Source organism: Nuphar pumila, chromosome 4, assembly GCF_984573655.1.
Source record: "Nuphar pumila chromosome 4, dmNupPumi1.hap1.1, whole genome shotgun sequence".
In the NCBI taxonomy this organism is placed as follows: Eukaryota; Viridiplantae; Streptophyta; class Magnoliopsida; order Nymphaeales; family Nymphaeaceae; genus Nuphar; species Nuphar pumila.
The window spans coordinates 113963696-113980124 of NC_143252.1; the positions used below are offsets into that span (position 1 = coordinate 113963696).

Genomic DNA, 16429 nt, shown 5'->3' on the forward strand with positions numbered 1-16429 from the left:
TATTACCTGCTACAACCCATGCCTTTACTTTTAATACCGATATCTTTCCTTTAGTTTAGCATAGGTTATCTTCATTACTCATTTTTTCCATAATATATCATACATTTCTGACATTCATTCTCTCTCCCAAATGTATATTATGCATTAAAATTTTATTTAGTTCATAGCACAAAAATGAGCATTTCTCCACTAGCATCTTGAATGTTAAATGTAATATTTCTTCCTATAGTCATCTTTTATCCTATGTTGACTTGAATTTCGCAGGAATTGGGCAAGAAGGGTTATTCTCCTTCTTAGTTTAGGAATTTGAATTTTAACTTCATTTTAAACAAATGTAATAGCTAGATATCAATGAGAGTTTACATTTCCTGCAATAGATTAGAATGTATGAGCATGTATATTTTTTAGAAATGCTTATTTCATGTCATTTTTCTTTTTTATTTTAAAATTTCACGAATGGGAATACAAATGGCACATGCACCATTCTAATAAGAGTTAATTAATCCTAAGCAAATGACCCATATTGATGGCCATAGTCAAAATGCGGACAATGCTTAGGATTCTTATCTTTTATGGAATAGCATTGGATCCACACTGGATCTCTTTTCAAGAAATCATCATATTTTTTTAATATTTTCTTCCTTTATCAGAATTTAACTTAAAATTAACTCAAAATGTATACCAATGACCATAGTCAGAATATATTGAGAGTTAATTTCATTTTAAACTCTATAAAGGCACCAAAATGTATTTTATTCTTTATCTGAATTTAAATACAAATTATTTTATAATACATTTTATGACCATAGTCAGAAATGTATTATATCTTCAATCTTATTTCAATTCACTTAAAGAATGAAATATGTTTTTCACCATCCAATTTTAAATTCTTTAATTCATTCATCATTTAGGATAGAATTGCATCATATTTTCAAAATTCTTTTCATATTATTTCAAAATACAAGTGATTTTGAGATAATTCTTCAAATATCTTTTTCACTTTTCAAATCAATTCTTATTTATAAATTCAAATTCATCTTTCTATTCTCAAATTCTATCTTATTTCTAAAAATTCAAACTTCAAATTTCAAAGTCCAAATTTGACTTTGGAATTTCAAATTCATTTTTATATTCAAAATTCAATTTCCAATTCAAATTCAATTTCAAAGTTCAATTCAACTTTGAAGTTCCAAAATCATTTCCAGGATTCAATTTCAAAATCAATTTAGCATTTCAAATCAAATTTCAAAGTTCAATTTAACTTTGAAATTTCTGATTTATCTTCTAATTTCAAAACTTAAGCTTTAAATAAAGTTCATCTTTTATCTTTCAAAGTTCTATCTAAAGATTAAGTCCTGATTCTCAATTCAAAATCAAGGTTTTGAGATTGATTCTGAATCTCCAAAAACGATTCAAAATCTGGATTTCCAAAATCCAGACCCATCAACCAGTCACATTTGGATTTTCAAAATCCAATCTCATCTCAGATTCTAGATTTAGAACCCATTTCTCAAATCCCATTCCAAGTTTTATCTGGGTTCCCAAAATCCAAATCTCGTCTATATTTCCAAAGCCCAGACCCATCTTTAAATCTCATCTGAATTTCCAAAAAATTCAGATCCATCTTCTAATTTCATACTGGATTCCAGATTTTGGATCCAACTCCATTTAGGATTCCAGATTCTGGATTCAACTCCATCCTGAATTCTAGACCTCGGATCCAATCCCATTTAGGATTCCAGATTTCGGATCCAACTCTATTTTCGGATTCCAGACTTCGGATCCAATCCCATTTAGGATTCTAGATTTCGGATCCAACTCCATTTTTGGATTCCAAACTTCGGATCCAATTCCATTTAGGATTCCAGATTTCAAAACCAATTCCATTTTTCAGATCTCATCTAGATTTCTTCAGTCCAATCCTATTTTCAAATTCCATTTGGATTTCTTAAATCCAAATTCCATTCTGATTTCGAACTTTAAATCTGGAATTCAATTCCATTGCACCATCTCCACTTCGAAATCCAGATTCAAAATTCAAAATTCAAAGTCCATTTTGACTTTTTGAAACTTCACTTTATCTATCTCAACTTCAAAATCCCCTTTCTCTTCACTCTTTTTTAAAATAAAAAATAAAAAAAAATCAAGATTTATTTTCCCAACTCTGATTATTTCAAAACTTAGAACTTCAAATATCTTTTCAGATCTATCTCAAGATCTAAGTTAGATTCAACTAGTCAAAAATCATTTCTTCACTCCATTATCACATCTATTTCAGAATCACTTGGAAAATCCCAAATTTCCAAAAGTGTTTTCTCAAAAACATACACCTTTGCATTTGCATTGCACAAGCATGATTCTTTGTGCATCTTAGACTTAGAATAAATTCTTAGATAATATTTTAGCAAAGCAAAATGCATTTATTCGATCCTTGGTTCAATTACCCCTGGTAAAGGCACCAGGAACGATCGAACCTCGTACCGACGAGCGAATCCCGTCTCTCCCTTTTTCCCACAAATATTTCAAAATGGAGGCGAGTAATCTTTTTAAATCTTTTCAAAAATTAAGGTCAAGTGAGACCTTTGTAAAAGAGTTCCTCTCTCTCTTCTTTCTTTTCTCTTCTTTTCTGTCTTTTATTTTCTCCTTCAAAAAGAAAAATAGAAGCTAGAAAGGAAAAAGAGAAGGAAGAGAGAGAATACGCAAAGCGGAAAAATTTTGCGATGATCACACCTTCTTTAAAATATGCATAATTGTCTTTAGAGCTTCACCCCCATAAGGTTACAGGTAATGTTGAATAATTCAACATTGCTCGGACCATTTCTTTAAGTGTTCGATTTCGCCTTTTGGCTACACCATTCTGATATGCACTACCAAGCATGGTGTATTAAAGGACAATGCCCTCTTTCTTCAGAAATCAAGCTAATGGTCCTTCTTGTTGTCCTATATCTGTAAATCGCCTATAGTCTTCTCCACCTCTATCGTATTTAACAATTTTGACTATTTTCTCTGTTTGTTTTTCTACCTCTTTCTTGAAGTCTTTGAAAACTTGATAGATTTTAAATTTCTCAAAAAGTAGGTACAAATACATAAATTGGGAATAATCGTCAATAAAGGTGACAAAATACTTTTGGCCCGTAAAACAAGGGGCAAACGGTCCACATACATTGATATGAATGATTTTCAATAATTTATCACTTCTTTTGGCATTTTTCTTATATGTGTTTGTCTGCTTAGCCTTGATGCAGTCCAAACACGGTTCATTATTTGTGAAACCTAAGGATCCCAAGATCCCTTCTTTCACAAGCCGTTGGACTCTCTCTTTCGAGATGTGTTCTAAATGACAGTGTCAAAGAAGATAGAATTGATCATCTATCAGGTTACACTTATTGCCAATTACTTGATTAGTATTAAGAGTTTCCTGGATATGAATTTGGGTTTCTAGATGATGCAATTCATCGCACAATAATGCAAAACCAATCAAGACATTGCCTTTATTGATATATAATTTGGAATGTTCAAACTTTATATAATATCCAAATTTATCAAGTCTTGATACAGAAATAAGGTTCCTGCTATAGGATGGAACATAAAAAGTATCTACTAAATCCAAAATGAAACCACTATCTAATACTATTCTGCAGGTCCCAATAGCTTTCACATGAGACCGCATCTTATTTTTGGAGAAGATGATGCTTTCATAACTTGCTGGTTCCCTTTGGTTCAGAAATGCCTGCAGATTATTTATAATGTGCACAGTGGCACCTGAGTCAATCCACCAACTATTAATTGGAACATCAATCAAATTACATTCATAAGAAACAAATGACAAGCTACCTTTCTTGCTCAACTAGAGCTGGTACTTTACGCACTATGCCTTTTCATGTCCCTTCTTTTTGCAAAAGAAACACTTTACTGCAGGAACATCAGACTTAGCAGGTGCTTGGTTGGGCTGAGAAACTAACATTTTCTTGGGCTTCTTCTTAAAAGATTTCTTTTCCGGTCCACTCTTCTGCTGAACCTTATGAGAAGCCATATGTGCACTATGCACCTTCTCACCCTTCAACCTCTCCTCTTTCTCAATACACTTGGACAAAAGATCATTATATGTGTGTTGTAAGAGATTTTAAAGGGACCGTACTCAGCTGACAATGATGTCATAATTAAGTGGACAAGGAAGGAGTTCGAGATAGTCAACTTCATGTCATTAAGCTGCGTGGCTATGTTTCTTATCTCCAGTATGTGTTGACGGATGTTTCCCCCATTTATGTATCTCATAGATGTTAACTTAGACATAAGGGTACTAGCCCTAGCCTTGTTGAAACTTACGAACTGTGTCTCTATAATAGCTAGAAAATCCTTTACAGTCTTACATATGAGAATGACATTCCTTATGTTCTTAGCTACTCTAGACTACAACAAAAGCAGACTAAGGCGGTTAGAAAGCTCCCACTTCTCAAAGTCAAACTTCTGTTTCAGAGTGCTAGTAGGTGTTAGTTCAGCAGGTTCTTCTTTTCTAAAAGCTAGGTCTAAATCCATGTACCCTAAAGTAAATAAAATTGTTTCTTTCCATTCTGAGAAGTTAAAACCATCAAAGAAAGGGATACTAGATGAGCCAAAAACTGTATTAGGCACTACATAGACAAAATATAATATTACTGCACGTAATGAGACATGTAAATGGAAGGATAAATACATAAATAAGGTCTTTAATTATTTACTCTTTCCTAGGCAAGTGTCAGGGGTCATTATGGTCCCACTTTGGTGAGTACTCATAATACGCAAATGCACTTCACCTCCCACTATTCGATAAAACTGAGGGAACATGTACCCAGAGACAATCGATATGGTACCTTTGGGTACTACACATCTCATGTGCTAGAAGACACTTCCTTCATTTTATCCTACTAGCCTCTGAACATAACAATACCATCTTTGGATGACATATTATTTTTATGAGGCTAATACAATTTCAATGTTAAACAAAATTCTTAACTAGACATTTGCAAAATATGCATCAGTTCACTTTGATGAAAACAAATACATACAATTGCAAATTTCATGTTAATCCCTATATCAACATTGGTGTGAATGCTTAAACAATCATGCATACTAAAACAATACTACATATATCTTTATGCATTCAAAATGTATATACATATGCATGAAACAAGCATAATATTAATAGAAGCGTGTATATAAGCATTAAAAACCGACTCTAAATCATAATGAAACAGTAATATAACTAAATATGCTTTAAAATGCCTCATAAATATGATATGCATGCTCTAAAATATGTATTTCAACTCTAGAACCCAAAAACCAGTCCAAAAACAAGATGAACAATTCCAGAAATAAGTGTATTAGTTCGAAACTTGATGAACCATAAAAGAAATACCCTCAGAACAATCTCAAAATGATAAACTAGTTATGCCAAGTGAAAGAAACAACTCCAAAACCCTAGGAACCAGTTTAAATTTACTCAAAATCGGTCCCGGAATGCCCCGTATCGGTCGCAGAAGCCATATGGGCGAATATGGTTCATTCTGGGTCATTCTGTCCGTTCTAGAACAGACCATTTTGTTCAGACAGAAACAAATCTATTCTGGGACAACTGTTCCTATTGTCCAGAATGTTCTATCTGTCCCAAAATAGCATGTCCGAGACAGATGGATCTAGTATATGGATTTCAAATCTATGGATCCCGAATCAAGCCGACCCGAGCCCAGACCCGAACCCGACACTGTAGCACCGCCTCAAAAATATCAGATTTTTCGGATTGAGCCCAAACCCAATCTGAATATCGTTTTCGAATTCGGGAAAAATGGATATTTCGGATCAGGTCTAGACCTGATCCAGTTCCTAAGTATAAAACATCGCTATGATGTTTTTTAAAACCCTAGCTGCCTCAGAAGCCTCTTCTCTCTCTGTTCTGAAAGATCCGGAGATGCGGCTGCTGGCTCTGACGGAAGAGACGACGATGCCCCGGCAGTACTAATGGCGGCGCCTCCGGCGAAACCAGATGCGGAGCCTGCCGACATTATCTGGAGAAAGGAAAACAAGAGGGTTGCCGACTAGAGGTTTCGTCGGGCACTGACGAGCTAATTTGGCCAGCTCCAACCCCATTCAGCCATCCAACGGCGACCCAGCCCCATTGCTGAACTCGACGGGACTGATGGCTGTGGAGCCGGCGATAGCATCCGACATCCCCTAAACCTCAAAAAACCTGATTCCCCATCCGGCAAAAAAAAGCCAGTGATTCTAGCGAACACCGACGGCGACGCTCTGCGGGAACGATGGCAGTGAAGCCGACAGGGTCTGCCGACATCGCTCAGGCCGGATCCTACAACCCTGATCCCTCTGTCATCAAAGGCGGCGTAGATTGTAGGTCCGGCCAGAAATGACCTTCTCTGGTCACCTCACGGTGACAGAGGCAGAAAAATGGTGACCCCCCCCCCCCCCTTGTAAGTATACATTTTCTTTATTATACAGAGGTTTTCTGGCAAGATGGTCGACGAGTCCGATGCCCTCTTTGTAATCCGGGAGGGTTTCACCCAAATCAAGTCCCACATCATTTTCGGCAAAAACCTGACCTGACAAGGGTAGTGTCGATCATGGGAACCCGTCCAGACCCGACACGTGTTGTGTCAGTCACAGGGACTTGCCCAAACTCGACATGGGTCTGGATCCAATCCTTGAACCGGACCGGTTGTGAACTTTGACTCGGTTCAGTTTACTACCGGATCCGAAACGGGTCTAGTCCGATACAATCTCAGAACCGGATTGGAAATGAAATATCAGACTGGTTTAGAACCATGACCTGATTCAGTTTGTTACTGGATCTGAAACGGGTCTGGTCTAATACAGTTTCCTGAACCGGATAGGAAAATGTATCAGACCAGTTCAGATTCCAGAACCCCGATTCAGCTTGACTGAATCACAAAACTGATTATGTTTCAAGAACAAAATCGATCTATCTGGGCTAGCGAATCTGCCTGATTTCCCATCTCTGTTCATCCTTTATACAGAGATCGAGAATCAGGCCACAGAGGTCCAGTAAACCTCCCTGCTCTGATACCAATTGTTAGAGTCAAAACGACCCCAGAAACAAAACAATAAAGGTACATGCATTATGTATTAAAACAGTAAATACAAAGAATAAAGGAAAACATGTACCTGATGTCCCTGCCATTGTTGGATGAGGTGACTCGGTCATCTGAATGAAACGAGATAGTCTTCTCTTCTAGTTTCTTCTCTACCTTAGGTGAGTCACAGTACAAGATGAGAAGAATAGAGCAAGGACCCTTACCGTATGGATGAGAAAACTTTTGGAAAACCTCTTCACCATTACCCTGCTCTCAACCATGCATGTATATATAAAAATGGTTTTCCCGTAACTGACTATCAGTTACAGATAAGCCCATGACTAATCGTGGAACTTATCTTCATTTCAAAACCAATGCAAATTTGCCGTCCATAAATGTTAGTTATGATAAATGGATCCGGCTCCAAACTAGACCCAAATGGATCCAATCCGAATCCAAATAACTAACACTTTCATCACAGCTGAGCGCTATGGGTTGTTTGACTGTTTGTCCAAGCTTGGACAGATCTCACTGCCCAGCACAGTCAGGACATAGTTCTTGTCTAGGACAAACTGTCCTGACGCCCCCTTTGTTTTATTTTTTATATTTTTGAATACCGAACGAACAGTGCATCCGCAGTTTGACTGCGCCAGCATCCCACGCGACTCACAGGATGTGCAGTCAAACACACCCTATACCACACTGTTATTTCTTATCATTCATTAGTTTCTTATTTTATGTCTCCTGTGCTACAGAGTTTTGTGATTATCATAAAATTCTTTATCCTTTCCTGTTTCTTTTTTTTTTTAATTTTCAATAGATGCCCCGAATATAAAACCATTTTTGTTGAAGTATTAAAATATTACTAAAACAAACATAATCTAGTTCTTATGTTAGATTGGAGCAAAATTTTTATTACTACTACAGCTCATTTCAGGTTATTGTGACTTATATGTCTGAGTTATGAAATCCTCATACCTGTATATAACACTGCCTGTGGAAATGTGGGATTACTTATTAGAAACATATCCAGTGCTTTTCTGCCTTTCATTAATTTAATGTGGAATAGGAGTATTGTAACTAGAACTATTAGGATAAGATGTTTTGTTTGAGATTACTTTGCATCCATGTTATTTGACTACAATCATGCAATGTATGTTGCAAAACGTAAATGCTTGGATCATTGAATTCTAACGCTCTGAATGTTTAGCTGATGTTTCGCTCTTCCTTTGATTATGTACTTCTTTTTCCATGATAGCCAGGTCAGTGATAGACACTGTTATATTCTTTTGTTTCATGGATAGAATAAGAAATGTGATTGAGATTACATTAGATCCATGTTATTAGATTACAACCATTCAATGTGTGCCATAAAATCATAAATGCTTGAATCATTGAATTCTAACACTCAATATTTAGCTGATGTTGCACTCTTCCCATTTGGCCCTTTGTTTATTTATTTATCTTTCCATGATAGCCAGGTCAGCGATAGACACTGATATATTTTTGTGTTTCATGGTCAAGGGTTTCAGTTTGGGGGGAAGGGACATAAGGTTCTATTCTGTAGCTGCTTGCGAGAAACAATTTTTTGATATCTTGTTTCCACCTTGTTGGTGTGGTGTTGAAAAATTCGTTGAGTAAACATTTTATATTTTTGACAGCTTTTCTTTTTTATGAACTTGTATCTTCATGATTACAATGTCACTTTTTCATTGTCACTTTCATTCATCTAACTGTGATAAAATTAAGTATTTAATTTCTTGCAGGTTATCCAACTTATGGTCAGTGGCATCACCTTCTGATTCTTCCTGATTCCAGATAAGTGATAATGCACTTAAGGTTAGTACATTTGATTTCAAAATGAATGGATGAGTGGTGTTGCTTATCAATGTTCCCACTGTAGGTGAATATGCCTTCTGCTTCTTTATTACTAGAAGGGTGAAACTGCAAAATACGCCATAGAACATTATTATAATGTGTCCAGAAACAGAGTAGGAAACACCAAGAGATATCTTATTCAGGTAAAAATTCTAGTGTACACTTGTAAATTGTAAAGGAAAGTCTCTCCTACATATGGAAGATCTCATCCATAGAGGCAACTGACTTCTTCAAGTATTGTGCTGCATAGGTTCTCTGTTTGAGACACGATACTGAGAATGTTCTATGAACATTGGGTTCATGTGTAGGTTGCATGCATGATTGGTGGTTAACATCTAGCAAGTTCTTAAATCTGTCGATAATCAATTTGGATGAGTTATCCCATTGAACATAGCTTTCATTTAATAAACTGCTAGATAGGGACTTTAGTCTGAGCTTTATCACTGGCCAAGGGCATCCGTTAACCAATTTTACCACTGAATGTCTTACTCTGACAGTAGAGTAGTGCCTCTCCCAAGTTACAAAAAGTTGAAGGATCGAGTGCCTCTCCCAGGTTGAGCCAAACTAAACCAGCTACAGAAATAATCCAAACAAGACCACTCCCACATTTGTCACCAGTCTTAAGATAAATTTTGATCTAAAAACTTATTGATCATGTTTTCTGGATCTAGACCAAATTAGATTCTATCCATGACCATATCCTGAGAAGAGGTTTAGGTTAATTAGGTGTAAATTGATGGAAACTTTTTCACTAGGTTAGCTTAGATTCCGGTATTATATTAGCAATCTAGATTCTAGAGGAACTTATTATTGTCATCTGCATCAAGATGCTATGCCCTAGCTCACTTATAAAAAAAAAGATAATGGCAATAAAGATAATCAAGTGAAAAGCATAGAGAAAAAAAGTTAGTACGTTGGGGAAAGAGATTTAGGAATCATCATGCTATTAACTTTTGAAGAAGTATACAGCTTTAATCTATAACATAAAAATACTTTTCAGAATTTTAATGGTCATACTTCATACCCAAGTCTATAACCAAAAAAATGAAAAAGTCATCAGAACTTTATACATTTCTGCAGAATATCTTTCACTTCTTTCCAAGGTGACTGCAATTGTGCTATCATTTCCTGGAATATATGATTGCTTAATGCGCTTAAGATAAAAGCTGTTGAACTAATGCTAGTATTAGTCTTGCTTGAATCTTTGCAAATGTCATGTGGCCATGTCTACTAAGGATACCAAGATAAACTAATTGCCAACTAATTGATCCTTGCAGTTTCAGTATCCTGAATATTCAGATTTTCTTAGGAACATTTCTTTGTGGATTTAGAAACTTGAGCACAAGTTATCCCTTAAAATTTTTTACAATTGACTTAAAAAAAGTATTATTATTTCATGCATATCTGACCAAGTAAATTGTATTAGAATATCTACATTGACATGCTCATTCTAATGTTACTATTTCTTTATTGTAATGTCGATCAGTTATTTCATTTGAATGTTATGCAACTTCTCATATTTTCTTAATTGATACTAATGATCAGAGGCCATTTTCAGTTAGCTTGCAATTGTCTCGTTAAAAGCTTGTCTGAACTCATTAAACTAACAATCCAAAACTCAAACCAAACAACAAACTTGACCATGTTAGACTTGGATAAATGTTGGTTCTGTATACTTGATCGCGATGTGTTTCTTGTGTGTACTTGATCGCGATGTGTTTCTTGTGCGTCTGTGCACATGCGTGCATGCATGTCCGTGACTGTTTTGTGTGTGTGTGTGTGTGTGAGAGAGAGAGAGAGAGAGAGAGAGAGAGAGCTTCAGGCCAGATGCAGCTCTGACGGTACAGAGCTGCCTTGTGATGAATAGTGGTCGAGAAAACCATTATGTTTCTTTTTGTTTTAGCCGCTAATTTTTGGTACTGTAGATGCCGTTCATCTAAAACATGAATGGCTCACACAAAAAAATTGTGGGACTCATCCAAGATAGGACCTACCCATCTGTGGTGTTTTGGCTGCCATTCATGGATAAACTACAGCCGAGGCAGCTCTGAAGGTTTACAGTCAGAGCAGCATCTGACCTGATGCTTTTGTGTGTGCGCGCTTAATAGTCATGGCATCCACACCTTGGTCATGTGCTCATGTTTGCGCGGCATAAAATTATCTAATTTTTTTCCTTTTTTTCTTTTCGACAGAGAAAGCTGGGGGGGACCCCTACCAATTATACAACTGTACCATTGGGATTTGAACTTGCAACATCCAAGGTGACGTGCACTAACTGCTCCTGCCAGACAAGCGGAGCCCTTGTTGGTACAAATTTATTTAATTTGAACATTGTAAACCTCCTGACATTGTCAAATCCTGTGCGTCTGTGCGCGCTTGATAGTCATGGCATCCACACCCTGGTCATGTGCTCATGTCCGAGCAGCACACAATTATCTTTGGAAATTGTAAACCTCCTGACATTGTAAAATCCAGTTGAATACCAAACCAATGTTATCAGTATCGGTATCGGCCCTGAATTGTTGGGCCACCGATTCAACTGCGTCCTGCCCGATACCGATACTCAGCTGAATCGTTATGTATCTCAGCCCAAAAATATAAAAAATTACTGCCTATCAATCATAATGTGATACTGATCATTGTACCAAACAATTTAGAATGATAAAGACACTTCTGAAGCATCAAAATCTTACAGCAGAGCTCATGACACATCACAACTTGGATGACCTTATCATCTTGCCTTTAGTAGTGTTTTCTTCCATGAACATGACACTATCAATAACTTTTCCATATCAGAACAACACCAAGGATCATCAAAATCAACCAAACGAAAATGATTAATAAAGCAAGAAAAAGACCTCTTGTTTTTCTCTGTTTTTTTTATTGGAAAGATTCAAATGCTATATGATATGGACAACAAAAGTTGTCCCTTAGCCTCTCAACCTAAAGTTAGTAATACAAATATAATTAAGTACTCATAATCATGAGAAAGTACCACGGTTGTGCGAGTATCTTTTTTTTTTCCAAAGGCAAACTGGGGTTAGGCAGACCCCTACCAGATATCTCTTAAGCCTCATGTGGTGGAGGGAATCGAAACAAACGGGAATATAAAGGAATAATATTTGCTATAATATGGTTGTATGTGCAATTAATGCCTCTAGATTACATATGCGTAGGTTGTTTTGATCTAACTGGACCTTATAGATGAATTTGGCATAGTTCAAATGCTAGCAATCAGCACTGAGATCGTGTTCATTGGTCCTAAAAGCACAATTTTAGGTGTGAAAATTTTGCAGATAGTGGGCTGTTGATTTTCTAAGTCTTCATGTATCGTAATCAGATGGTGCAAGTGCCAATTTCTACTGTACAAAACATGCAGATCACCATAGTGACAAATTTCGCTAGAGAAATTCTTGTGAAAATACCTAAAGTTAAAAACAGTAATTTCTCGTGTTATTTTCAATTTCTTGTGACTTTTTCATCAAAAACATAAATATTGCATTTTAAATGTGATTTTTATGTTTTTATTGGTTATTTATCATGAAAAATCCTGTAGTTTTATTTTTAAATATTTTTATTTATATTTCTTTATAAAAATTTGTTTTTAATATTTTAAATTTATTTTTTATTGTTGAGATTTCGCCAAAAAACTGCAAGATTTTCAAAAAGTTTTTAAATTTTTCGCAAGTTTTTGGCTGCCCGTTTTTAACTTTTGACACTATGAAGATCACATTCATGATGTTAGATTCATGAAAAACAATAAAAAAGAAAAGAAAAGAGAAGATGAGGGGTTGTACATGCAAAATGTTTGTAGCAAATATTCTCCCAAACATACAATCAACCTTTTTCTTGTGATATCCTTCATGTTTTCATTGGGAAAATATTGGCAATAAATTAATTTACGATATACAAAAATAAATCTTTACAAAGAAAAAATCAAAAAATTAATTGTTTCTGATGTTTACGTTTTAATCTAACCAGGAAAATTTCTTTTTTTTTGCATTTGCTTTAAAAAATGCCGATATTTATCACATTCAAAGAGGTAGCTAGTAGGTATCTAGTTTCTACCGTGGGTGAATGACCAGAGGCAGTGGATTTTGAAGTCTATCTCGTGGGGCAGCAAAAGGGGCACCAAGATCTTAGGGAAAAATGACGTTCAGGGGACAGAATCTTTTGATTGGACCCAAATCTGAGGGGTCATATATCTGGAGGTCGATACACTGCCTCTAGTGGACCCCTTTTGGAGGGATAGAAAATCCAAGCTACACGGGTTATGGGACCCTGAGATGCACAACGTACCATCAGTGACAGCAGAGCATGCATTTTCCAAAAAGCCTGAAGCAAATGCTTGACAGAACTGAGGGGACCAAATATATGCTTGGATTATCCAGTTCAAGTGCATGAATGGGGTCCAATTAAAAGCCTTCCTATCCACTCACTGGTGTCCAAAACCTAGAGAGAGAGAGAGTGGTGAGAGCAAATATGATTTTTTAAGAGATAACATTTGAGCATAGTGATGCAAATCTGTCACTGGATTTACAGAGAAAATGTACTAAAAACTATGAAATTTTATCTAAGAAAGTAGGGAAATAATAGGACAATGCAAGAAATTAACTAAACTAAATTGGAAATTAACGGATTTCATCCTAGATTTCTCATCTATTTATAGATGAAAATTTTCTAATATTGACAAATTCGACTTCCAATTTTGATAAAGTCTATCAAAGATAGTTTTCTAAAGGGAAAATTTTAAATACCCCTCAAACTTTTGGGTCTAATTCCACCAAAGTTTTTACTTGGGTTAATCCAATTCCCGCAATCATGAATTAATGTTAGTCTTAATTTTGGTTAACACTAACTCGTATTTTAAATTTATCATTTTACCCTGATTACCCTTGAGATGAATTACTATTTTATCCTTATTCTTGAAGAACAAAGTTTCACTGTAAGGCCAAAATGGATTTAATGTAAAAAAAAGTCAACTGTTGCAATAATACTTAGAACTATTGACCTTCCCAATATAAAACAAAACACTATCAACTACACCAAATCACTCATCGTTAGCAACTTTAGAACAAACTTTTATATAACCATGTTTAAATTTTAGCAAGTCAATCTAGGGTTGTCAACATGTCAGTACCCAACCCAAACCCAAATTCTTGGGTATGGGCATGAAAAACACCAACCCAAAAAATATTTGAGCCGACCCGAACCCGACCTAAGCAATATGTGGCATGGACATGGGACATGAGTTTTTTGGGTACCTGACATGACTCAAGTATTATATATATATTTTTTAATAAAAAATTATAAAATTATCCGGGTCTAAATTTGGGATTCTATTTTTGTAACCCAACAAAACCCGAACCTGAAAATTTATTATTTGACCTTGATAGATCACGTACCCGGCCCGTTGACAACCCTAAAGCTAATCAACATAACAATTACCCATCCCACTGATAACACAACCAAGTCTGTGTTTAGAAACTTGAAACTCCATGCATACCAAACACGGACCCAATTATGATATTAGTGGGCTGGTCATTATTGGATCAATTTGCTTGTTGGAATTTAAACATGGTTATATAAAAAAAATTCTAAATTTTTTCAATAAATGCTTAATTAGTGTAGCTGTTAGTGTTTTTGTTTTATATTGGAGAGGTCACACTACAAGAAACCTATGGATTAGCGACGACCTAAATCTGTCGCTAATCTGATGCTAATCCGTCACTAAACAGTTTAGCGATGGATTAGCGTCAGATTAGCGATGGATAACTTTCATCACGATTTTTTCGACGCTAAGTAGTGCCAGAACTTATCCGTCGCTAATTTGCGACAGACATGATCCATGGCGAGTCCTTTGCTATTTTAAATTAGCGATGGATAATATCCGTCGTTAAATTTTTAAAAAAAATTTGCTCTCTGCCGACGCATTCTCCGGCAGGGAGCAAATTTTTTTTTCACAAAACTGGCGCGTTCCGGCGTCGGGACTCTCTTCCGCAGCGAGTCAGTCACAGCGGGAGAAGGGACGCGGGCAGCCGCAGGTGGCCGATCAAAAGGAAGAACGACTCCCTCTGAAAGGAGACCGACCAGCTCCGTGTCAATGGCTAGAAGACCTCCGGCGCCCGCTTCACGGAATAAACTGTCGGCGAAGGAGTGGACGCGCGGGAGGGGGTAGAGGAGTGGCGTCGATTGGCCAACTACGACATTTTCGGGGTCATAGTGGAGACGAGATCCAGCGAGGGAGAGGCATGACGAGCAGTGGAGACTGGCGAGGGGCACCGCCGGGAGGAGGACGACGACGCGGGAGAGAGGTAGCGGGAGTTGATCTCCGGAGGCCGACGCCATTGTCACGCTCGGATGGTGCGAGAGGCTGTTGCGCTTTGTCAAAGGAAGGGCAGGGCTTCTGGCGTCCTAAGAAGCGCCTCAGGTGGGGACGATTTAAATCAAACGGGGGGAGGAAAAAACGGAGGGAGGAAAAATTTTGAATGGGGGGAGAAAAAATTTCGTGCCTCAGGTGGGACGGTTTAAATCGAAAATTAGCGAAGGAATTTTTCTGTCGCTAATTAGCAATGGATTAGCGACGAAAAAATTTCCTCGCTAATTCTGTCGCTAATTAGCATTTTTTTGTAGTGTTTTGGCGACAGAAAAATGTTGTCGCTAATCCATCGCTAATTAGCGACGGATTTAGCAAGAGAGATATTTTTGTCGCTAATTTTGCAAATATTTTGAATGTTAGCGACAAATAGTTTTCTCTCGCTAATCCGTCATAAATTTGTGATGAAAAAAATCCATCCCAAATTTCCGTCGCTAATTAGCATTTTTCTTGTAGTGTCAAGAGTTTGAGTATCATCCTAATCAATAGACTTTTTTTTACATTAAATACATTTTGGTTAAACATTGTTTAGACTTCTATAATAAGGGTAACTTAGTAATTCATCTCACGAGTTACAATGATCAAATGGTAAATTTAAAACATGAGTTATTGTTAACCCAAGAACAACCCAACGTTAATTCACGATGAGAGGAATTTGATTGGCCCAAGCAAAAACTTTGATGTGAATTTGCAAACTCTTAAACTTTTGGTGCATGCAAGAATTAGACACAATGTTAGGGGTGTATTTGAAAATTTCTCTTTTTTAAATCAATTTAACTTCTTAGATAAATATGGATCTTTCATTTGGACCCAATATTTTAATACAAACTAAATAAAACTTAAACCACAAAATTGGAACGAAATGAACCCTTATGTGCCAGGTTCTTCTACTCCGCTCCTGCATCACATAGTGACAGTAAAGTTGGCTTTAAAATGCATGAATACGTTACATGTTACCATTAAAGTGCCCTTATAGACCTCACTAACAATGGTTATTTTTTTCTTTTTTGGTGGACAAGCAAACTAGGGATAAACCCCATAAGATTTGAACCCGAGACTCCATGGTTATGATAGTACAATCATCCAGCTATCT

General features: G+C 36.4%; 1 protein-coding gene across 1 annotated transcript in view; it reads right to left on the reverse strand.

Moving 5' to 3' along the window:
• Positions 1-15308, reverse strand: part of LOC149840669 (uncharacterized) — a 65849-nt gene extending 50541 nt beyond the window's left edge. Inside the window, exon 1 of the mRNA XM_090005110.1 lies at positions 14930-15308. Within this exon, the coding sequence (XP_089861236.1) occupies positions 14930-15308 (379 nt within the window). The remainder of the gene's footprint in view (positions 1-14929) is intronic.
• Between the last annotated feature and the right edge of the window lie 1121 nt (positions 15309-16429).